General features: G+C 42.0%; 1 protein-coding gene across 1 annotated transcript in view; it reads left to right on the top strand.

Annotated features, from left to right (window-relative positions):
- The window catches only part of LOC146191940 (cell adhesion molecule Dscam1-like), a 135,966-nt gene that overhangs the window by 99,808 nt on the left and 11,337 nt on the right, over positions 1-24,821 (top strand). Inside the window, exons 17-22 of the mRNA XM_084600405.1 lie at positions 7,751-7,882; positions 11,842-12,009; positions 12,584-12,654; positions 13,958-14,273; positions 18,386-18,484; positions 23,529-23,714. Coding sequence (XP_084456531.1) covers positions 7,751-7,882; positions 11,842-12,009; positions 12,584-12,654; positions 13,958-14,273; positions 18,386-18,484; positions 23,529-23,714 — 972 coding nt within the window. The remainder of the gene's footprint in view (positions 1-7,750; positions 7,883-11,841; positions 12,010-12,583; positions 12,655-13,957; positions 14,274-18,385; positions 18,485-23,528; positions 23,715-24,821) is intronic.

The raw sequence follows: 24,821 nt of genomic DNA, 5'->3' as shown, positions 1-24,821 counted from the left end.
ATAAAATGCTGTTATCTTGACTAGTCTGAGGTTCTTCTAGATCATTTACGGTTAAAAAAACAAGTATTCATATTTACAGCAATGTATTCATCTTCGGTAGAAATTGCTAACATTTGCTACACTTAAGAAATGAAGATCATGTCTTAGTTGTTTATTTTTTAAACTTGTTTGTGTATGAAATCTTTGCAGCTATTATGTTAACGCTTGGCAAAAGAGCACAGCTTGATTACTATATTAAAAACCGTTTGGGAGGATTCAAGGCAGAGGCACTTTATGCTTTCAAAAACTGCTTGCCGTGCCGTGGGTAGAATATGTTCATGTCACTGCACACCATCAGGTTAGCCGAAGGTCAGTGCTTTGGCGTACCTCTAACAACGTATTTCGCCATTATCAATTCCAAAGCTGTAGACAGAACACGAATAGTGACCAATTTAAATCTTGGCCTTGATGTCGAGCTTTCTTTTACCGACAGTGGCATTATAAAAAAAAATTGAAAGAAAAGCCCAATTTAATAATAATTTTTTTCCCTAGCTTTAACTTGTCCTCTCTCAGCTACATTTTTTTAATATATTTTTAGCACTTACATGCCATCACCCGCAAACATCCTTCAAAATGTGCAGGGCGTATACTGTCTGGCTGCTGGATCGATGTCCATCGAGTCGATATTCTTCGCCCCAGCACATTGACGAGGCAACGACTGTACGGAGAATGGACAGATTGCAAAAAAAGTCTAGAGCTAGCTTGACGGAATGAGAAAAAAAAATTATTTAAATTGCGAAAACAATTTTCAAGGGTAAAAGCATCAAAGATGTAAAAAATATGCAGTAGTCTGGGGCAGGCAGAATGCCAATCGGAAGGAAGCGGAGTTGAGGACTAGGTTTCCATTCTGCGCTACGTGGAAAGGGCGTTCTCGCAACGTTCTATTGCCTCTGCTCGTTTTGGCATTTGGTCCGCCTGGCCCATCGCATTCTAAAGAGGGCAAAACCCGTTCATGCGTAAAGCCGTACGTAGCTGCCTCCAGCAAGAACAATTACCCTTAGATGTAATATGGCCATCTCGCCATTGTTATGTATCTGTAATTTGCGAACGTCAGGTGTGAGTCACGTAGTCGGTTCTTCACTGTATGTGATTGGTGAAAAACATGATTGCCTTCTCACGAAATGGGCTGTAACGCTTTAGATTTTGCAGGCACAGTTAGTTGGGGTGAATTGAACATAAATAATATATCGTGTAGCGAAGCTTACGTACCGTCGTCCACAGTCTATCAACGGCGTAGCCAGGAATATTCTTCGGGGGTGTTACACGCCGCCAGTCGTAAAATAACTTGCAAAAAAAAAAAGGTACAACGGTTTAAGTAATGTAGCGCCCCTGCCCTACCCCATAAACAGGTCAAGAGAGTTTAAGATTGCGGGAACTATTTGGGCGTTATTTCCCCGTATTGATTATTGTTCTTTTATGTTCCATCGAAGCGCATTTTAAAACAGCTCTCGCAGGAAAGAAAATTGCCTGTTCTTTATTATTTTTCGGCGCCTTATTTATTTTTCGGTGATGTGCGACTGCGGTACATAAGATGCCATTTCTCATTATCCTAGGTGAAATCGGAGAGAAAAGCTAATTCGCACCATGAGAGGCCCGCAAGTCCGTAAAGCAGCCGGAATTGAAGATCGAATTACATGTTCTTTATGAGTTGCGTAGCTATCCGCGCTCAGTTACTCCCGTGTCCAAAAAACAATAAGAAACTCTATATGAATTCAAATATTCGTAGCCTTTACTGAACGAAGGAAGGAAATGTGTGGCCATTGCATGCTTCTTTATTTCTGCCCAAGGCAATGAACGAGTGCAGCCACAGCATTGTGCATTACGGTAACTATAGTTTTAAGCTCGAGTATAGCTTTCATATTTTTTATTGTTTTATATTTGAGGATTTATTCATAATTGGCTGTTGATTCATTGCCACATTGTTGGCTACTGCACCGGAAGTAGTCTCATAAAAGAGGTGTGCGAGGTTGTTTTGGCTCTTTGTGGTTGCACTTTTGTTTGGTCCTAGCTTTGTTCCATGTCTTGATTATGCCTGCTATTTTCGGATATTTTTGTGTCTATATAACTGCTCGTACGGCGAAAAGAGCTCGCGGTTTGTAAATTGCATGGCTCCCTTTAACGATTTCTTCAATGAAATTAAGATGCTTTTAATGCTCCCTTCAAATTTAATGTTAGCGCCGAGATCTAGGTTGCCCGTTTTTCTAACTTATTGCAATCATTGCGTTACGCTTATTTATTACATTACACGTTTTTACTTAAATTATTAGTATCAGTACACGTGAAATGGTCTATTTTAATATATCGGCCTCTGAATAAATCAGCGATGGTAGGAAATGTTTTAGGCCATTTTCAGCAAACTACAAGGACCAATAACAAGCACAACAGGCTTCGAAATATAAACAGCCTGTACAGACAGCATGTGTCAAAACCTTCTGGCCTCTTTTCCTTTGTTCCTAGGCAAGGCGACTTATGTGCTCCTCGATCTTAACTTCTGTGTTAGAAAGCTGCGCAGCGCGACAAAAATAAGTGTCTGACGTTGAAATTCTACTCCGAGAACCTACTCTGCTGAGATACAAAAACGGTTGAATATCGTGCTTGAGTAATGAATGAAAACATTAGCATGAAAATATCGGCAAGAAGGAAACAAACGTTGAAAGCAATAAACGTACGTGCCGAGAAAAAAACGTCAGTATTTTAACGTCAGGGGGCTTAATCAGCTAAAGTCTCAGGAGATCTTCACTACCGCAATTCACTATTGTGTTAAATGAGTCACTGATGAAATAAAAAGAGAACGGACGAAGCGCGAAAGCGTTGCAGTTACTGACGCCAGTGATTGAGTGATTTTGAGTCAAGCAGGAAGCCCATGCGTAAGTACCAGCATCTAATTTCATGTACGAAGAAACCAATCTGAAACCATGCAGACGAAAAGAAAAAAAAAACTACAGAGAATTTTCTGATGTTACGACAAAATTTCTGTGCGGTTTTTTACGAAAAACCTGTTGTGACAACAGAATTTTTCTGTAGTTACAACAGAAAAGTGCTACAGAATTAAAGACAGCAGAAATATACTACAGAAAAACTACAGAACAACAGAACAGTACTACAGAACTTCAGAAAAATCTGATGGTTACGATAGAACTACAGGATATTTTGTCGTATTTTTGGCAAAGTTCTGTAGTTTTTTTCGACTGGGATTTCTTTAATTGCTAGAATCATATATTCACCAAAAAGGAATAAAACTCGTTGCGGAGCAGGATGTGTTTTGATGTCGAGCATAAAGTATCATCAAGAACACAAGAGTATAATGGCTTGGGAATATATTACCCAAAGCCAAATGTACGTAACGCTGGTGACTGGATTTAGTTATTATACTTTGCATAACAATGAGTGAACGTTCAAGCGAAAGGGCATGACAGGGTTACCTATAAACTCTGAAGGCAAGTCGATCTCTGGCAGCCTGCCGGTGACGTGCAGCGCACAATGGCTGTTGCTAACCAGATACCCGTTTGTGCAGCACGACGTTCTTAGATATCGCGGAGTACATGTCCGCCCTTCGTATACCTTAACCCATGCAGAACGCCAGATAAGCAAACACATCAAGGAGGCCGTATTCAGAACAATCCCGCCCCTCGTGCAATACTTGAACACGCACGGGACCCATCCGGGAAATTGTGCTTGCGATTCTTCTTTTTTTGCTTTCCTGCTTCCAGCTTGGCTGGCTCGACAAACGGGAATCGAAGCTGGTTGAGCAGACGCGTAATCAATCGCGTCCATTACCTCGAGATAGGTGTGGGCGTGGAGCCCGTGAGTTGGTTTCAGTAGCCATCTTTAGAGGAACGTTGCCGCACCCTGTTAGAGACAACCAAAGCGGGAAAGCACGCTTCGTTTCCATTTAAATGCGGCCGGCGGAGGATCATCAACTGACCTTGTGCCGCTTTCTATGAATAGTGCATTTTACGAAATTCACGCCGATGCGTCGCCGTGTCTATGACCACATTGATTTCTCTAGAGCGAAATGCAATTTTGTTGAAAGCCTTCACTTTCCTTCTTCGATTCCTTCTCGTCGTTCTTTCTGCTACGCTTTATCACACGTGTTTAAGTGTAATCCGACAATATTAGCTGCATAAATGAAAGCATTTAAAATCCACACTCATTTCATTTTGGTTTTCTCTTATTTCCTAATGTACGCGCTCTTGAAGATTTTTTTCTTTTGTTGGATTTTTGTTGATTGCTTTCACAAGATGAAGGTGACATATCAACCAGCTGTTGAGTGCGCAATAAAATCTTTGAATCTGTGCGGGCGTTTTAATCCAGGAAAAATGAGTGCTTCGTCTAAGAATTGAATTTTTGCGTGACCGGTTCTTGATTCTTTTTCAAAAAAGAATACAGTCTTGCTGACATCATCAGGTGTAATAACGACGCCACTTATTATATTGAAATCCAAACAAATGATTACGTCAGAAAATAATAATACAATTCAGAAACAGTGAGGAAATATTCTGTTATATGAATGATATGCAGGGATATATTCAGTTTTGCTTTTTCCAAGTGGTCGTTTGGATTGACCGATGGGGCAAGCTTACAAGAAATCTCAGCTGATATTTCAATTTTAATGTGCTGAAATATTAGTGTTAAAGTGGTGCATTATTGTAATATATGCCCCCGTTGGTTGTTAAATTATGGAAGTTAGTGTTATCAGACAATTATCAGACAACTTTAGCTGGTAGATGAACTGAGGGAAGGTCTCGTTTGCCAAGGTAAATTTTTTTCGAGCCAAGAAGTCAGATAACACCTACTTCTACAGGGAAAGCGCATCAGAGGAGCGGGCTATTAAACGTATATCACTTCGTGTAAATACAACGTTAGGTTTATCAGTCACGTGAATAACAATAAAATGTGCCGTAACGTTGCATACAAAAATTTTTTTCAATTTACTAATCTTAAAAAAAAAAAGACACTGGAGTATATTGTCAGTACTCGCCATGTCTTTCATCAAGAAATATTTTGTTTTCTATATCCTGTGAGCATTGATTGTTCAAAGGAAAGAAAAGAAAGCTTCAAGAAATGTAGGACCGTTTAGTTTCACGCGCTTTTCTCTTTTTTTTTATGCAAAGGAAAGTCCCAATCTCTGGTTAGCATTTTTGGGGTTTATTCTCACATCGACAGCAGTTTTGAAACTGCGCTGTCATTAAATAAAATCAAAATACTTAAGTCGACGAAGACATCATATTGGTTCAACGTTGCATCATTGTCAGATTTTTTACTTTTTTTGGTCAGGCTTGGGAGAGAAGGCCTAAAGACTGATCAACCAGCCTTCAAATATAGAGGTACCTCTTAGCTCAAAAAAGCAGAAGAAATACAGCATATGTAGAAATATAAAGCCTCCTGGAACATTGGTCAATGCTATGGATCTAGACGGGAGGGTTCTGGTATTTTGCCAGTTTTGACATCGCTGTTTTTCATGCAGTGTCGTAAGACCTCTTCTTATGCAGCAAAAAGCGGCATCTTCCTGGGATTTTAAACGGGTAGTGCAAATATTGAAGTACTTTGGTCATTCCATGAAGAGTCAGCGGGAACAGAACACTCCGCGATTCTTCCCTTCACCGGGAAACGTAGGAGTGCGGTACTTTTTGGCAGTACAGTATAGTGACGCATCGAAGGATGCCCAGGAAGAGTACTTCCTCTTCTTCTTCGCTTGTAATGTTGCCCAGTAATTGCTAGCATCGAGCGCACGCGTTGCGTCGCTGCATATATAGAGTAAACTAAGTGTTTATTGGGTATAAAATTTGATAGAGTTGTGAAGTTTTAAAGGAGATAGTTGCATCAATTTCGCATTATAAGTTTTCCTGTGTATAATGCATAAATATTGTGTTTTCTTTACCGTACTTCGTTTGTGTACTTTCACTGAGGCTCTATAGACTGTCAGAAAATTTGTAAGGATCTAAACTCTCTCAGAATATAGAAATAAAGCAAACTTTCAAAAGCACCTTCCAAATGCGCCCTTTTCTGGTCGTACATGTATGAAAGAATAGCATAGCGTCTCTGCCTATTACTAAAACACTCCATTTGCATGTGAAAAGCATGGGTGTTAAGTGTTCGTAATATTTGGTATTAGTAGACCTCATAATTCAGAACCTCGGCGCGAGTTTTTAAAAATTCAGTTTTGACACAGAGACAGTTATTGGGACTACATACATCTCTAAGAGAAAACTTGAAATCATGATTGAAGGACACACAAATACAGCCTAAATTTAACTCTCTAAAGGCGCAATATACGTATATTACTGAATGCGTTTTTTTAACCACTGCACGTCAGACGATACAAAGCAATTGAGCAACGTAATAATAGCGCTATTGTCTCGCGGTGGTAACGCTGCCGAAGGCAAGAAGAAAAGCAGGTGCAGCACTGAAAGCAGCTCTTTATTAGTGTTAGTAATGTCCGCAAAGAAGTAATGAACTCGTTTGAGAAGATAGCTGCAAGAGTGCTCGGTGGTCGCTGGACTATGAACGCCCTTTGAATTTGGGAGACCCCAATTTAAAGTCGCCGAATAAACATCTAGATAGAGCTGCTAGGGCGGCTAAAACATTCGAGAACAATATGGATTCCCACGTAGTGGCTGCCATCACCCCTTGTAAATCTCTGTGCATATCTTGCTTTACAAACGAAGTAACAAGCCAAGCCCCGGCAACACCGAGCCAGAACAAAAAGCAATATATCCTTCTCATTGGTATAACTAAAAAATATGTAAGGCTATGCCAGTATTTGGTGAGAGCAACAAAATATATTTACGGTGGTTCGCGGCGATATTATTGTTGCTTGTTCGTGTTTCTCATTCCAGCTTTTGGACGGGTTTGTGCAGTGTCTGGTGGAATCAAACCAAAAGCAACCTTATAATATAGAATGAAATTGTAAAATGCTTACGTGTTGGGTAATACCGTCTACCCTTTATTGTTTCATGATTTTTGTCACATAATTCTAAACAGATACTACACGAGTTATTCACGTACCTTCATTACTTCATTAGGTTTCATTACTTTAACTGCTGGTTTGACGTAACCTCAGGGTCACCGACAGCAGTGGTTAGAAAATTTCATGCATAAACTCTGCACCGGGTGCTCACATTTCGAACTTCCTTATGCAAGTAGACGAAGAAAATATGCAAGAAAATGATAACACTAAGCGATCCAGGAATCTACCGCCTTCTGTAGTAGATTTAACTTGCGTGGTCAAGTACACATACACACACGCACACAAACGCGCGCACACGCATTCTCGTAAATTGTTCACAGGTATCTAATGACGCACTCTGACTACATTATGGAGGCAGGCTAGGCACGCAGGCAACGCAGGCTCGTGCCCTTGCTACGAGGTGCCTGCAATCAGAACTACGTAATTTTAAGAGTGGCCCTAACACAAGAGTTGAAAAGATGGTCCAGTGTGTCTTAAAGGTTTCGTTGCTTCTGATGAGCTCAGATACGACCATCTGCGTCGACGGATGACGCTGTATCACTGTTGAATTTTTTGAAGGCGCTCATGTAGTGTGCGAGAAACGAAACATGCTTGAATTTAATTGGTTTCAGTTGTGATTTTCATAGTGTGGCGGTCAGTGAAACCTGTACAAAATGATTATCGGCATTTCTTAAAAATTCATTTTATTTATTCATGCTTACGACCTTGCCTACCAAAGTCTAGAGAATTTGTTTCATGCAGAACCACCCGACAGTCCGACAGGGGTTGCGGTGACTAATTACACAAGTCGTTCGGCGACTCTGCAGTGGCAGACACCATACAACGGCAACAGCCCCATAACGCGCTACATTTTGCAACACAAGCTCCAAAAAGGTGAGATATTTGCACTTTGAAGAGTGCTGTGTTCAGTACTGCGGGAACATAAATATAAAAATTGAAATCATACAGCCTCATGGTGCACGGCAAGAACGGCGCATTCCTCGTAGAATTATTGCAATTTTAACCAAAATAAATTATTCGATGCCTAATAATAATCTGTCACAAGTGTAGTCAGCCGACCACCAAGTTCAAAGTTAGAATTTTGTATAGCATTATGGAGATCATTCTTCCCAGTTTGAGCGGCGGAAACTACAATTCTGCAATGATTATACCTGGACAATAATGTGGACCCTTATGGAGACCTAAATACCGATTGCTCTCTCTAATTGGAATCATATACCTATAAGGATAAAATCTCTGAACCTGTGAAAGTTACAACGATTTCAGCCACCACCATCGACCATATTCTATGCAATCATACTAATATCGTCGCAGATGTATACAATATGATCCTAAGAAACCACCCTGCTGTCTTCGCATTTGCAACTCAAAATGCAAACGTAAGAATCAATAAATCACATCCACCTAAAGGTTGAATAAATTTTCTCTGCTTCGTGAGTAAATTAAGACAATTTCTCTGATATACTAAATATGGCAATAGCACCAAATGTGATAAATCTGTTAATACACTCTACACTGTCATTTCTGAATGCCCAATATAAATTCATCGCAAGTATGCGAAGCCGCTGTGTCCATAGATGATAAAGGCGATACTAAATGCTACTTAACATAAAGACGCTTGGTATGGCGAGCGGAAAAAAAAAATAAAAATAAAATACGTATTATTTGCAGCAGTTTCGCTGCTCCAGCAATTCTCTTGTCGCTGTGATTCGGAAGATGAAAAAATAGTTCAGCACACTATTGATCCATAATGCTCAATGTAATCATAGAAATGGTGCGGAATATTATTAGTGATGTTATTACTGCACGTGGGAAAAAGCATATTGCTCCTGACCGAATTGACACCAAACTAACTGATGTCTATATTACATATTTCACTGACCTCGGACCAACTCTAGTTGACTGTATGCGTCACGAATATGTGATAATAAATACCCATTATTACGCAGCACATTTTATCTTAAAACGATAGACGATACTACAGTACAAGTTGCCTTAGCTGATCTGAATATTAACAAGGCGGCTGACACGATGACGTTACTGTTAAGGTTTTAAAAGATGACGTTGACCTTCTTTATGCGCTGCTTACCTATCTGGACCCGATCATACGCCTGTGAAAGAGAGAGGTGCGGATAATCACGTTTTCCGGTCCGTTCGAATCCAGCAGTCCTTTATTTTACAGGCTGAAAATATTTGATTTCGCGTTCCCCTCCCAAATATTGGGATATATGAAGCTTGGTATATACTCTGAAATCTTAAAAATGAGAAAAGTATCTCCTGTTTGCACAAATGTGGCGATGTTATTGACCCTGGAAGCTATCGGCCAATTTCTGTACAGGCTCTGAATAATAACGTGCTTGAAAAGGCTGGTTCTATTCAAAATAAAGACTGCCTGAGCATAAATAACATTTTAACGGAATATGAGCAAGCATTCAGAACAGGTAGCTCTACATCGTCAGTAGTATTACAGTTACCGCCACATATAAATTAAACACTCCATAATAATGAATTAGCCGTAGTAATATTTATAGGCCTCCAGAAGGCTTTTGACACAGTTATTCATTACATACCAATAAAGAAACTCTAATATTTCGGATTCAGTGCAAGAACTTGATGCTAAGTTATAAAGATTTTGTTAAGTTTCACAGGGATTATGCAATTCGTCTTGCAAAATTACAGGTGAACGCAAGCGATCGTCAGACCAGATATAAAGAAATGTGGCTTGTGCCCACACCTAGAACATGTTATGATCAACAATCTTTATCTTACACGCTACCCTCGCTGCTAAACTTATTAAACCGGCAGGAGTTTGATCCTACCTGTCACCAAAAGGGTATCATCAAATGTTTTTGCCAACTTGTTTTTTTTGCAGGACTAAAATAATGGGTTCCATTTTGTTCGCATTCTAATCGACAGCTTCCATTTTATTGTTAAAATCATTGGTGCCGGCATTTTCGTTTATTTGTTTTTCTTGTGTTTGCACTTGCAGTGTGTATTGTTCCATGCTCTTTGCTACTTGTCTATTTTTGTAAATTTGATGTATGTCTGGCCATCATCTTGCTGTTTGCTGACTTGTGAGGGGTCGGGACCTCGTCAAGCTCTCCGAACTTTTAGTCCCGTACTCCTCCTTTTCAAAGTAAATAAAGACGTGATGGATTGATTGAACTTTCGTCTAATTTTTCAGTTACTTAACCCGCAGACTGCAATTTATTTTATTTACAAACTTTGTCTTGATATCATTCTGTTATAACTGTGTCTCAAGGATGATTTCTAGGACCCATTTTGTTTATATTTTACCATTTTTCTTCAGTTCCCATTCCTGTCACAGTCATGTGCGCGGATGATTTACAGGTCAATCATTACATATGTCACAGGCATGTGCGCGGATGATATACAGGTTCATAATTACATGAAGTTACGCTGCTAATACAGAACTAAATTCGCGTTTCTTCTTGGTTTGGAGCAAATAGTCTTGCAACAAACAATGCAAATACTAAATATAAGCTTTTTCATAGCTCACATATTCATGTTAACAGTGGATATCTTCAAATATAACTTGATGATGGAACTCTCGAGGAAGTGAACGCTATTAAATATATGGGTGTTATGCTAGATAGTAATTTGCCTTGACAACGGCAAAATTGACAATTTCGGTTCTAAACTAGCGTCACCATGCTACGGACTTGAAGGCAAGGGAATGATTCCATAGTTCGGCACTAAAAATGTTTTACCGTTCTATTTTTCATTGCCCTATCACATACTCTTGCGAGTAAAGATCTTCCACATTTAAAACCTATCAGGATCCTACCGTAAAATTACAAAACGGATTGGTGCGGATAATCATGTATTCCTGTCCGTTCAAATCCATAGCTTATTTTGCAGGTCGAAAATAGTTCCTTTCATGTTAATCTCCGAAATTAAAGTCGGCAGTTTAGTGGTTAATTTAATACGTACAAATAATTCATAATTTAGTGTGTTCGTGATTCCTAAGGATAACTCTAGAAATGTCATTAACATAAACTTTAATTTCACAATTACCTGAAACACATACGGTAAACGACTAATTCAGTTGCATATGGTATAAAAATATGAGCACCTTACCAATAGGAGAGAAGACTGCAAGTAACTTAGTGTTCTGCATAAAAGGTGACATCTTACGAAAATAACTTTGGTATGCTGCACTGCATTTCGTCGCTATTGTTTTGTAGTCATATTATGTTTTTTCCCTGCTTTATGTTTATATGTGGCCATTCAAATTGATTTGTAACCAGTGCGCGATTGTTCATCGCTGTCTTGATCGCTGCTGCGTATGCGCATGTGTAACATATGGGCCATGCTTCAGCTATGAGCCCAGCAGTTGTTTGCTTATGATGTTAAAAGTTTTGATGAAATAAAAATAAATACAAATAAAGCTAACTGCGTCTCTAACATTGTAGAACGCCGAAAGTGACCTCCCATGGAAGCCGGTTTTTTGTTGCATTCAACACCATTGATAGTTTTCCTTCGTTTATATTGTAACCTACAGATTTTAGCAGGCTCTGAGATTTATGTTAGAATATATTTTGTCAACTCACTGCCAAAAAAAAAAACAACGGCAGTTAATTGCGGAGCCTGGGTTCCTTTCTTGATGCCGTTATTCAATGTTGAACTGAGGCAAGTCTTTAGACGAAACAGGTGTAACAGGTTCGTATTGGGCGCCTGCTCCCATATAAAGATGAAAAGTTTCCCATAAATCATCAGCAACTTAGTTGCTGGTCGCAATAGTATTTTGGGCTTGTTATTTCATGTGCATGAGAGTAATGTCCTATTTCCATGTCTAATTTCTGTGCAAGAGCCGTGGAGTGGTCCCGTGTCTCAGCTAGTAGTTCCCGGCTCGGATACACAGGCCACCATTCGTGGTCTTCAGCCGGTCACCAAGTATGCCCTTCGCATTATAGCCGAAAATGTGCTCGGACCTGGCACTCCAAGCAACGAGACGCTGGTCACAACTCAGGAGGAAGGTAAGCGACGATTGCTCAGAGGTTGAGGGACAATAACTGTTAAACGAAATTATAAAAGAACGGATACGCCTTGTCGTAGGCGCATTTTGTTTTTGTTTTTATTTAAGGTATTTTAAAACTAGCCAGTGCTAGTGCGCCGTGAACATCCCTAAGATGATTTTTTTTTTGCTTGCAGCAGGGTGGTTTCGCAACATTTTTAATGGGTTGAAGGCGTCAGTGGCGAGTTGTTCGCAGTATTAATTAACAGACGTTAGGAAACGTTTTCAAGCACTGAAATTATGGTCTTAACCTTCACGAACGTCTATTAGCTATAAACTTTTCAAAAAGTTGATAAAAAATTGTATAAACGTCTATAATCTATAAATAATCTTTACAAACTATGATATTCAGAAATCAACACGAAATTGCGTTATCACGATGTAGCAAGAAATTGAATTTGCTTCGGAAACCTAATATCGGTTGCATTTTGCTCACTTTGTGGTGTATTGCTTTGTAAAGAGCTATTTAAACCATTTGCATTTCTTTAAAGACATACTAATATTCTCCCCAACGTCGCTGCTTCATTCACTCGCAGCGCCTACTGGTGCGCCGTCATCTTTGAGCGTCCACACAAGTGGTTCTCAGTCGCTGAAGGTTTCTTGGAAGGTGAGTATCACTGCGAGCGATTGTGTCAGCATTCTTCTCCGACATGTCAGTGTCGAAGAAGAATACTGACATTGACATTAGGAATCGTCGTGAGTCGGAAGTCCTCCTCATCAGTCGGAAGTCATCCAAAGGCCTCCTCATGATTTGCTAAAAGTAAAGTTTTTAACTAGTGCGACTCAAGAATATTTTTTAGGCATGAGGCCGGCAACAATACTAACTTGCTGAAATCATAATAATGGCTGCGCTACATTTAATAAAATGGCATTTCTTGTAATATATTTTTCTGTGCTCTCAGAGTACCACATCTTCGTTACTGCCGCACGAAGTATTCAGAGGGCAGGCTCTGTGTCGCCTTCGTATGACCAAGGCCACATCGTGGCACGCGGAATTGATACTGAATGCACGATTTCATTGACTGCAAAGCATAGGGACTGGTAGAATAGTTAACCGTACTCCAAACGGTAAATCTTCTTTAACTATCATCACTTCTGTCTATACAAACACGTTTTTCAGTTCTGCTAGTAAGAAATGTCGTTAAAAGGAACCTACTTCGGCACACCATAACAATCTTCATGGCCTGCCGTCTTAATCCATCACGCCAGTAGTATCACAAAAATCCGGACGGAAGAATTTACAAGAAATTCTGAAATGCCTTCGCAAAGGCATGAGGCATCCAATAATCAGACCCTTATCGCAAGTGACGGCACACGCCAATGAAACCGCCGGTAAATAGCCGTTGTACGCCAAAACCTCAGCGCAGGCATACCGGGCTAGAGCACTAGTTGTGACACTTACTGCGCTCTTCAGGTCACACTGTCATAAGACTTGCGCCAATAGCCTAACAATACTCCTGGGCATAATACTGAATTTGTACGGTGAAATTGTGAATTGAAGTCATTTTTAGAAAAATGTAGCAAAGATGAAAATAAAACTGTTCCGCACTTCTACTCTTTTAAACTGAAGCAATGACTTTATCGTTGGGCATACGGCTGACGTTTTGGGGACGAAGGGTTCGAACAACCATTCCGCGTGTTACCTTCAGTTTTTCAATAGGTTAACGATTTTTGTAGCCTGGTGCTTGTCTCCTTTGGGGTGAACTTATTGCTAAAATGATCTATGGTGCAACTAATCACTCTTGCAATCATGATAAAGTAGTTGTTTCAGTTCGGTAATCGACTTCTGTTTCAAATGTGATTTTGTATATGAAATACGGCCCGGTCGCGTTATGTGCTGCCACTATTAGTAAGTTTTAAACGTAGCTAATATAGAAACAGCTATCTCTCATTATGCCAAATATTCGCAGGCGCTCAACAAAGAGCAGCAGCACGGAACAATACTTGGTTACCGCATCGGGTATCGCATTGCTAACACGGACGATAGCTTCCAGTTCAAGCAAGTAGAGGCCCGTCGCAGAGTCCCCTCTTCTCTGTTTGACGGTCTCAACAAACAAGAGCGTGCTGAAAGACCGGAAGAGGAAGGAAAGGAGGAAGATGCCCTTGAGACCACTTACCTAACCAACCTGCGTAGTCGCACCAAGTACGGCATTGTGGTGCAGGCATACAATGCCGTGGGCACGGGGCCCGCCTCAGATGAGGTCATCGCCACTACACTCGAAACCGGTAAGAGTATCTCTGTATCAGTAATAGATGTCAGTGCCGAAATCCCGCCTCCGCAGTTCTGTTTAACTGTGACAGGCGAAAAGCTTAGTAGTTCGTGTATACTAGTTTGTTTACATTGAGCTGAATACTTTTTAATCCTGCTGCAGTGTGTCAGGTGCTCTTTGTGCATGTGCCTCATAAATAAGAAAGGGGTGCAAGCTGAGTTTTTATGAGGTGACCACAGCTACGCCTCTTCACGGCGTAGCTGCGGCCACCCAAGGGCTCGCGGCTATCGTAGTATTGTTTTCGCGATAAAACCCCAGCCTGCCATTACACATGAATTCACATTACCCCTATGCCATGGGCATGGAGCTGCTAACTCGGGTTGCTCCTATCATATGGCAGGGTTATATCAGAATCAGCCTGCTAGAACGGTTTGTATTCTTGTTACCCCTACCACACGCAGGCACGTCCATACGGCTTGGTTAAAGTGTGATATTATACGTGGGCTGGTAGCTTACGCTCTCGTGTGTATCCTTAAAGGTGAGCTTAAGTGTCTTCAATAATGTAGCACCTTAGACTGATAGGGCGTCATAGGGGGAATAATGTAGTAGGCAAAAGAAGCTTCCGCCTTTGCGTTAACAATTCAACTAAGGTTAACCAGAGCTAAACCACAACTAATTTTTTTTTGTAGCGAAGCTAACTTTTCCGCATTGTGCGGTCGCGTGAGCAGGACAACAGAGCTCGTCAAGAAAAAGTTTTACCCACTTGAAAGCGACAAGAACTCCAATGTCAGCGATTCTGCAACTGACGTTTCGTAAACCTAGCCACTAACTGATGGCGCAAATATTGTTAAAGCCCCTGGAAACTGACTGAACCCTGTGAGAAATACAATCTTCAACACAGGGAGCATATCTTGACCATTTATCACGAACCTTTCAATCCATCGCTGTATCTTGGAGTCCAGTGATGAGCAAGTTCGCTTCATTGGACCACAAATAGAGTGAAACAACGGTATTGTCACAGTTAGGGGAGAGGGCACCTGGAGAAATGGATCACCTAATCAGTACTAGTTGCATGGACTTGTCTAGACTCACAAAGAGATTGCAATAACCATCCGCGGAAGGAGATGTGAGATGTCCTTGTGTCTGAAGAAGTGTGTGTGTGTGTGTGTGTGTGTGTGTGTGTGTGTGTGTGTGTGTGTGTGTGTGTGTGTGTGTGTGTGTGTGTGTGTGTGTGTGTGTGTGTGTGTGTGTGTGTGTGTGTGTGTGTGTGTGTGTGTGTGTGTGTGTGTGTGTGTGTGTGTGTGTGTGTGTGTGTGTGTGTGTGTGTGTGTGTGTGTGTGTGTGTGGTGTGTGTGTGTGTGTGTGTGTGTGTGTGTGTGTGTGTGTGTGTGTGTGTGTGTGTGTGTGTGTGTGTGTGTGCGCGCGCGCAAGGGGGGGGGGTGCTGTGGCGTTGCCACTGCTGCTGCATATCTTAGACGCAGGTGGCCACCTGCCGGTGACGAATCAAATCACATGTCGGTAGCCTAGGTTCGTTCTCGGATCAAGGCCACGCCGAATCTATGGGATGAAAATGGGCACCGCGGAGCTTTTGGACTTCGTAGCAGCAATTGTCCTTCGCTAAACGTCAAAGCGGTTCTAGCGAACTTTATTCTACTCGAACAGCTTGCCATAGGATGGTGGAATTCACGATTTTGCCGACTGTAGTTGCCGCCTTCAAGCCATTGATCAGATCAAAGGTAACATACTCCGATGAATGGCCCTCGAGGTGGCTTTCCTTCCTGCAGACCGGGGTATATCACTATACTAGACGGTCGCCATTGTTGTTGCTTGGAAGAAGTGGATTCGTATACACACCTTTGCAGGAGAATGTAATAGAATCATGGCGGAGGCTTAAAAAGAGACTGCGCATGCGGAAGGAAAGAAGATGCCTTGCCTTGCCGGGTGGCCCACACGTACAAACTGTTTTTCTGCTTATACCTCGCATTCTTTTCACCCATCAAAATGAGGCAGTGATATCCAAGGTTATTCTAACCAATTGAGCACTTAGGAATACAGCATAGACAATAAATAACATTTCAGTAGCACTGTACTAAAGGTACTAAACTCCACTACTGTTGATCTGGATGCACGTGATGGACATTTCGGCCTCTTCACGCAACAATAACGCCGTGTTTGTACGAATCGGGCTACCGAAAATAGCGCTGCTTTCGGAGTTTCGATTGTGCACTTCCACACCCGCTGCGAATCGGAGAGCCGAGCGCGCCGCCATTGTGAAGCCCCTTTCCTCCTAAGTTTCGCCGACGCAAATGTGCTGCATTTCGCTGGCGCGCGGAGAACTAGAGGGGACTGGACTTGCTTTAAGAATGGTCTCATCCAGATACTTATTTCCTTGGCTCTATGCAAGGGTCCTCGTGTCTGAAAGTGTGTCGTAAAGTAAGGTGACATAGGTGTCTCCGTCCTAAGCTGGAAAGCAAAATTGCAGTTTCTTTGCAGTCGATAAATTGAGCGAGAAAATGCCACTCTCTTTTCAGGGTTGTAACTCGTGATATTCGTGGTAAAGAAATACAGCCCTTTTTGATGCCATAACAATGTGCTGAAGGTATTGCGTATTTGCTTCATTTTCTCTCATACCATTCGAAAGGATGGAACAGCAAGCGAGGCTGCAAGCTGTGGTGAAATATATTCTAAATATGTCTTAGTTGTTTGAGGAAATTTTGAGTTTGCTACGTGAATGTAACGATGTCGACATATAAAATTTTCTTGATTCGATCAGTTTAGTGATGACTGCACATCTAACACAGATAACGTTTACGGGTGATAATAAAATTGATCGCGTATTACAATACAGCTGCAACATTAGCCTCGGCGAAAAAATAATTTGTTCGTGAACAGCTAAACGCTCGGACTATAAGACGATCGTTTTTGAGGTCACCAGCGGCAGCGAAAAGAAGCGACAAAGCAGATATTGGCATTATTGCTGGCTCCGTTAAGTTGTCAAAGAACGTGACAATCTGGTTTCTCGTTGCAACAAATCAGCTGTAGGAAAAGCAGCAACAATAGGTGGTTTCGCTGTGCATACGCTAGTTACCAAAATCTCCATCGCATACCGAAGAAAGCAAAGCCATATTACACAGAAAGCGCTGCGTTCCTTAGACCTAGACAATAAGCTTAGCGGCAATGCTCAAGCCGCAGATAAAACAAAAAAAAAAGAAATCGCCAATACTGTGATGCCCATAAGATCCCTTTCCTGTGGAGAAGTGCGGGACGCCTCCTTTGCCCAACGTTTTAAGGTCACCAAGCTTTTTTTTTTTTTTTTTTTTTTTTGCGAAGTTCATTGCTTCAGGGCATAAAAGGAATGTTATGATTGATGAAGGGTGTGGTCAAATAAATAAAAACGGTTGCGGTCCCAGCGTCCAAACGGCATATGACTGCGGATTATGGGGGGAAAGGCCAGCTGCCATCAGGTGCCGCTCCTCGGTGTAGCCAATTTCACGCAGCTGTTGTTACTGAGGTATTTTCTTTTGTTTGCTTTGCCCACAGACGACACAGGGCGCCGTTTAAGGGCGCAAAAGATGATAACAAAATCCAGGACAGGCCACAAACGCCTACGGTATATACTTCAGGCTTATAGAGAGGGCTGCCCTTGTCTCTTGCCTATAGGTAGAAACAAAACATTCAAAGATATATTAGGAAGCGGCGAATGAAAACGTTGAGAACTTTTAGCAGTGACATATAATACAAGAAATGTTTAGCGAATGAATAATTTTACTTGAAATCCCCCCCCCAAAAAAAAAAAATATAAAATAATAATAATAATAAATGAAACAAACATCACTGCAATAATGCGAGGCCGGTGCCATTCATTCATGACAAAAATCTGTATTCACAACGGCAGCGGTTTAAAGAAATAGAAAAAAAGTTAATCGTGTAGAAAAAAAATGCTGATGAAAGCTGGTCGTAACGTCACAAAAATCGGGGGTCTGCTGCTGAGAGCGAAAGCACTCGTCGCACCAAACCTAGTACAAGGTTAACCATATTTGCCTGCGTAATGCAGCCGCGTACAAGCAATACAAGGCTCTCATTATAGCCTAGCATCTACTCTCTGCCTCGATCATTTTCTCTCGTCAGCGCCTCCCACATCTCCGTCTATCAAGGCCAGCCCGATCTCTACAAGCTCCCTCTCTGTGCAGTGGGAAAGGGATCCCAAGGACAAGTCCTCGGTCACAGGTAAGCAACGTACCATGAAAGCACTTCGAAGTCTCGGAAAACTAAAACGCCAGTATATGGTTTGGCACTGCAAGAGAATAACTGTACAATCGCCAAGAAGTGCGTTACTTTTCTCTTCCATATCGACCTCACAGCAATTCATCACGATGAGTTATTGCCGGCTTTACACATACTTGGCAGAGTAAGGCAAATCAAAATATATTTGAGGTTCTGGAATAGAATGACGTTGTTGGTATTGTTTTGTAAGCACCATTCATACAAGAAGAAAATTACTAGATCATAATACAAATAGCGTTATTCTGTCGACTGTAATAGTCGCAATTCAACGGCGTGTACTTACTACATTCAGGAATAAAATTCTTGCTGCCATTGAAGAATATAAACCCTCCGTTGTAATATAACATTTTCATTGAAATGATTTTTTTTTGTATTTTCTCTTGAAAGGCATATAATATTCATCGTGTCAATATACGGCATTGCAGGGTCTGGAATCAAAATATTGCAGTTCTCCCGTTATAGCCACTTATTGAGATGAGTGCAATTGAAGTATGCGAGGCTGACTAACACACGTGTTCTGAGAAGGCAAAGTTTACAGGCGTCCGCGATGTAATTTGGACGTCTTTACGAGGTCTCAATTCAGGCGTATTTGTAATTGAAATTTCATTTAGGATGTCAAAAGGCCACTAAGTACAGCTCTGAAGCGTGTGAAGAACCGAGAAATAGCTTCTACGTCTGTTCTCTGATTCTATAATTTTCCCCTTTTTTCTGTTACGCCTTATTCACTGCCATATTCTTGTAATGGGTGCTTCTCTGTAGGTGGCCTCTCTTAATGCAAAGTATGGCTTGCTGGTGTAATATTGTTACTAAGAGGATCGGTAGTGGCGCGAGAGGAGCCCTGTCGCCATGTCGTGCCGTCTTCTTGCTTGTCGTCACGTAACATTTAGTTTGAAGGTGCAGTGCATGTCATCCGCATCCTCCCTTTAGAGCGTCGACGCCGTCCGTACACCGGGACCATCGGCCGAGAGCCCGTGGATATAGCCGCATAGCTTCGACCCAGCTCTTACTGCCCTTCCTGTCCAGACTCCACCAGCCACAACTACCGCCGCCCCGCCCCAGCCCGGATGGAAAGATAAGGCGCACAGACGAACTGACCAAAGACGAAATAAGAGAAAGGACCAGAAGGAACTGAAATACATGAATACGCAAGCCCCGCCCCGCCCAGCCACCCAACGCGACCTTAAGCCATCGATCCCATTGATGCTGTGGTGGCGGATGGTTGAAGAGCTCCAAGGGAGATGTCGTGCTACTTTTTTTTCTTTGGTTATTCCTTTCATCAAGGATCCGTTCTTCATTCCTTTTCGCGCCTTTTAGGGTGCACACGACTACAATATTTTTCATACAATACCATCACCGGTACCAAAGTTCGAACCCGACTAAAGGCTGTCTGAACTAATTGCGCTCTGTTCTCCTTGTCTTGGCCGTGAGTTAGGTTCACGCGTATAAATGGTCGTAGTAGTGAAGTAACATTTTACAATAAAACAAACCCAATCTTTTGGCACACGTGCCTTAGGTTAGCCTTACCCAACATTGCTGCGCTATTTCACATAGCTTTTTCATAGCAAAATATTGTTCTATCCGCACTAACTGCTACAATTACAACTTGACAGCGATAACTACGAATTAAATGTATTCAGTCTGAGTCTGACATCCGTTATCTTACACTACCCCCACTTTTATGCCAACCAGTTTCATCCGCATGCCATCAAAAAACTATATTAAAAGGAAAGAAGGTCAATGAAATGCATTTCTTACTGTCCACAGATTCGCTCAGAAAAACTACTTGCGTTAGAAACTGTATATTTGGTGTCCACAGAAAGACTATGCTTACTGCTCCCTTGGAACTGCACCCTCGCCGTGCGCACTACGAGAGAAGAAACGGGACCCCAGTGGCGGGTGCCTGCACCCTGTCGGTCAGCCGGCCGGCTGTGCAAGTATAGGGGGCAAACAGCGAGAGCCCGCTGGGCCATGCCTACTTCTCCCCAATCCGGCTAGCTGCGCAAACATCGCCCCCTGCAAACAAGATTCTTGTGTCGCTGACCAGGACGCCGGCTCGCGTCCACTCTCCCTCTCTCTCTCGCTCTGAGCATAGTCGTCTGCGCCTGGCAGTGACTGATATGGCTGTCAACTACATATAAGTTTCTTTTTGAAACTTTAGCAGCTGGATTTCTTCATGCAAATTTAAACCGGTCGGATGTGTGCACAAAATTGCGCCTATGCCGTCGCTTGGAGCTGCTGGAAATATTTAGTGCGGGAAGAATTCAAATTGACCCGGCGAAAGTGGTGGAGGAACATTCATGCCAATGCAAAGGCTACCAACATCTAAGAAGATCGCTTAGAAGGGTGCTTGAACTTCCCCTTCAGATCATATGTTATAGCGCACTTTCGTTTGCTTCATCCACTTTCTCGCTACGAAGGACTAGGACGCAACGACTCAGCACATTTTGTACGACGAACTGCGGCACGAGTAATAACTGCCTTTTTTAGCTATTACAAAGTACGACACGACGACTGACCACTATACATTTTAAAAGCGCGATCTTTTGCTATTTCTTTCCGTAGCTTGTTCACCGTGTCCGCCATGAGCGTGTGCTTGACCTTGAACCGAGGAGAAACCACGTGACAGCTATGAAGTGATTCAGCGCCACCTCCAAAACAGAGGTACCCTCGTGCTCGCCTCATTCTGCCGTGACGTCACTCAACTGCAGCTACGCTGGAGTCGTGACGCTCGCTCTACTCGGTCGCCTCCTCTGCTGTTAAAAAAAAAAAAAAAAAGCATCGTCTTGGCCCAAGCTAGCATGCTGGCGCATGGGCTCGGCCAGATCCTTCCATAAGTGGCATAGGCCAGACGGCTAATTGCATTCTTCTTTTATTCCACCATATCTGCTGTTGCCGAAATCTGGGAGAGAACTCGGGACTTTTAGATGCCGAATTAAATGCCGGTTAAATTGTCTTAGCTGGTACCAACGGAAGGCACCAGCTCTCGACAGATTAACGAATACAACTGTGCGCGTCTGAGAGGTTCCGAAGACGACAGGCGGAATCCTATTTTTCGGTGGTCGTAGTTCCCCGAGTGGCTGCTGCACACAGACGGAGCGAGGCGGGTCGATGGAAACGTATTGTCGCTTTCAGTTTTGTTTCTCAAGTTTAACAGGGTTAAACCTTTACGACGTACTACATCGCAATCACTTAGGACTTGACATTGTTTTGTTTGGTTTGGTTTTGTTTAAGGCGCTTAACGTTCCAAAGTTCCTCTGGCTATGAGAGGCGCTGTAGTTTAGGGCTCCGGAAATTTCAACCGCCTGAGGCTCTTTAACGTGCACTGGCATCGCGCCGCACGTGGGCTTCTTGCTTTTCGCCTCCGTCAAAAAGCGACAGCCGTGGCCGGGATACGATCCCGTATCCTTGGGCACAGTATTCGAGGGTCCACTCATTCTATTTTATCTTTTATTTTATATTAATGCTCTGAAATTATTCTTTAATTAATTTTACTTATCGAGAAATATTTGGCTTCAGTATTAACCACTAATCATTATAGCTTTTCTTATTGATTACGTATTAGTTTTCTCTCTTTTTGTTGCCACATTCTGAACACATGCGACAACTTACAACGCTGGAGCCGCAGCATGGGAACGGCGACGGCTTCTGGACCGAACGAGCTGTATAGGACTCGCGTAATAAATGCAGTTTCTTGAAAGCCACATGAGACGAGAACGTGGTTTGCCATTTTTGCTCTGAAAATAAAGAGCTAAGAGGACTTCATTTCTTAAGACCATTTTGTTAAGGGAATCTTGAAGCATTACATAGCTGCACACAACATACTGCGGAATAGAAAGAAATTGAAACAACGGGTATCACTGAGCGATTCAAGTATGAAAGCTCTGGCTTGGCGAATCACGGACAGCAAGAAAAAATATTATAGATATTGTTTCCAACCTTCTTACACATTGCGAAACTGCATATATTTAGCCGACATGCTACACTACTTTTCCATGTTAACTTAAGCACGTGACATTGAACCATCATCAATTTCGAGTTATGACATTTCACTCCACTTTTCGTCGTTTTAATCACGTGGCTCGATGACAATTTCGAGTTACGACATGGGGCACCACTTTGCAAGTCCTACTTGATCACAAGACCATCGTCTTATAATTTAGTCGGGATGTCATCACTTTAGTTTGCCTGATTTTCCTCTTATTATTCTATTTTTGCTGTGCCCCTGAAACTCGCGAACGATAGACAATCTTGCGTGTCTTTGAACAGACAGATTGCTTCTTTCGCACTAAAACAATTGAGCCGTGTCTGAAAACAATCGTGGAGTGGTGCCCCTTGGTAAGTTTCCTAGAGCCCAGTGCGTTTAGGCAGTATAAGTTGTGAGGTTGCCTTGTTTTACCGAAGCGATGAGCGAAAGTTGCAACGTGGTGCGTCTACGTTCAGCAATTTCACTTACTAATGTAAAAAAATAAAAATAGAAATGCAAAATTATAATAAATATTTAGCGATTTTGTTTTATCACTCATGACACGGTACAACAAAAAAGAAGGAAGATTTACCAGTCCCTCTCGTTTAGCTCCGAAATGCGTTTGCATGAAGTGTAGACAAAAGATGAAGCACCTTTTAATTCGTGCTTCTTTGAATGCTCAAATTCCAAGCCGGCCGACTGAAGCGTAAATCAACCAAAGAAAGACGCTGCTCGATCCGGCAATGAAGAGGAATCTATTTCCTGCCCCTATTGCAGTAAGATTGGTTCTCAGTTTAATCTTGTACCCTTGCAAATCACGAAAGAATGCACGCTGCTTTGAGATCACATCTGATGAGCGGACGTATCTCCAACAACCACGGAGTTACTTGCGTTGTGTGCAAAGCGTCCGACGTTCCGGTGAAAACAGCCCCAATGTTTATCCGCATGCATGTTTCCTGGGGATCAAAGTCAATAGATACCACACTGAGGAGCTCTCATCTTTGTGCTTGGTGTTTCTGACAGAGTATGTACTGCACTACGGTACGGAGCACGGGCAGTGGAAGAAGCTGCCCCTGAATTCCACTAAGCAGACCTTCGTGCTGGATGGACTTCAGTGTGGAGCAACGTATCGTCTGTACATGACCGCCTCCAACAGCCTGGGCACGGGTGAGCCGGGAGAGAAGGTCATCGTACGCACCAAAGGCGCAGGTTGGTAAAAATGAAAAGGATGAAACTAGTTTTATGTGAAGTCCATACGCTACAGACGAAAGTAGATAAGAGGGCTGCCTTCTTTCTGTCAAGTATTTTTGGAAGTTCGTGACCTAATTTTGTACAGAAGAAAGCCGCTCTCGCAAGATTGGTTGGCCGCTTCTTCAAATTTAAGCTTTCGCCTCCTTTCCTATAGGGCGCTTTGGTTTTCTACGTCATGGCTTTTTGTTCTACCTCACGCCAGTTGCCTCCTATGGAGTAATTGCTTTAGTCAATAACATATTTACTTACACTATGCTTGCCGTATAACGAACGTTTATGCTTGTAATTTTGAAATACTCTCTTCCAGGGGAAGGCCTCGATTATGAAAGCAGCATCCGACACTGCCACTAGGACAGCGATGGCTCCGTGCTATTACACTGACTGCTTAAGCAATATGCGAATAAATCACATATAATGAACAGCCTATTTCACTTATGCAGAGGAAATGGTAACTAGGACCTAGATTTATTTATATATATATATATATATATACAAATGTACACAACACTTTTGGGCCTTATCAAAGATGCTAAATTAGGCTATCATAAAAGAGAGACTCCACTCAGGTTCATATTTGTCGGAACAGAAAGACTGCCTTCGACATAGAGAAGAAAAATTCCAGAACGATTAAGTTTAGCAGTGTTACCTTAGAGCATTTCTTAGCAGGTAAAGCCAAAGAAACTTCAGGCCAATGAACCGGCTACTGCAGTGCCGAAAATATCTCGGTACTTCGTATATCATCTCTCATAGTCTTTCTTTTATTCCTTGACAATAACTATAGCGTGTCCAGCCTGAGAAAGAAAGAAAACAGTATCGATTCAAAAACATTCTTCTTTTCAACTAAAATACTTTGCTCGCAATTCACTCCCCTGTGAACCACTCTGAATGTTGTTAGCATTGCGTCGATAACTCATTTTCACGCAACGGAACAATGGATGCTTTCGCTTTAACATATAAAATAACAGTATGTTTCTGTGCGATGCTTTCCTTTAAAGGTAACGTCTTGTGTGAAAACAATAATGCGATGTTCATAGGCGTGCAGAAATACTTACTGCTTCGTTGCTT

Source organism: Amblyomma maculatum, chromosome 4, assembly GCF_055883805.1.
Source record: "Amblyomma maculatum isolate TAMU_Amacu chromosome 4, ASM5588380v1, whole genome shotgun sequence".
In the NCBI taxonomy this organism is placed as follows: Eukaryota; Metazoa; Arthropoda; class Arachnida; order Ixodida; family Ixodidae; genus Amblyomma; species Amblyomma maculatum.
The sequence above is the reverse complement of the archived record's forward strand: the minus strand, read 5'-3'. Positions and strand labels throughout refer to the sequence as shown.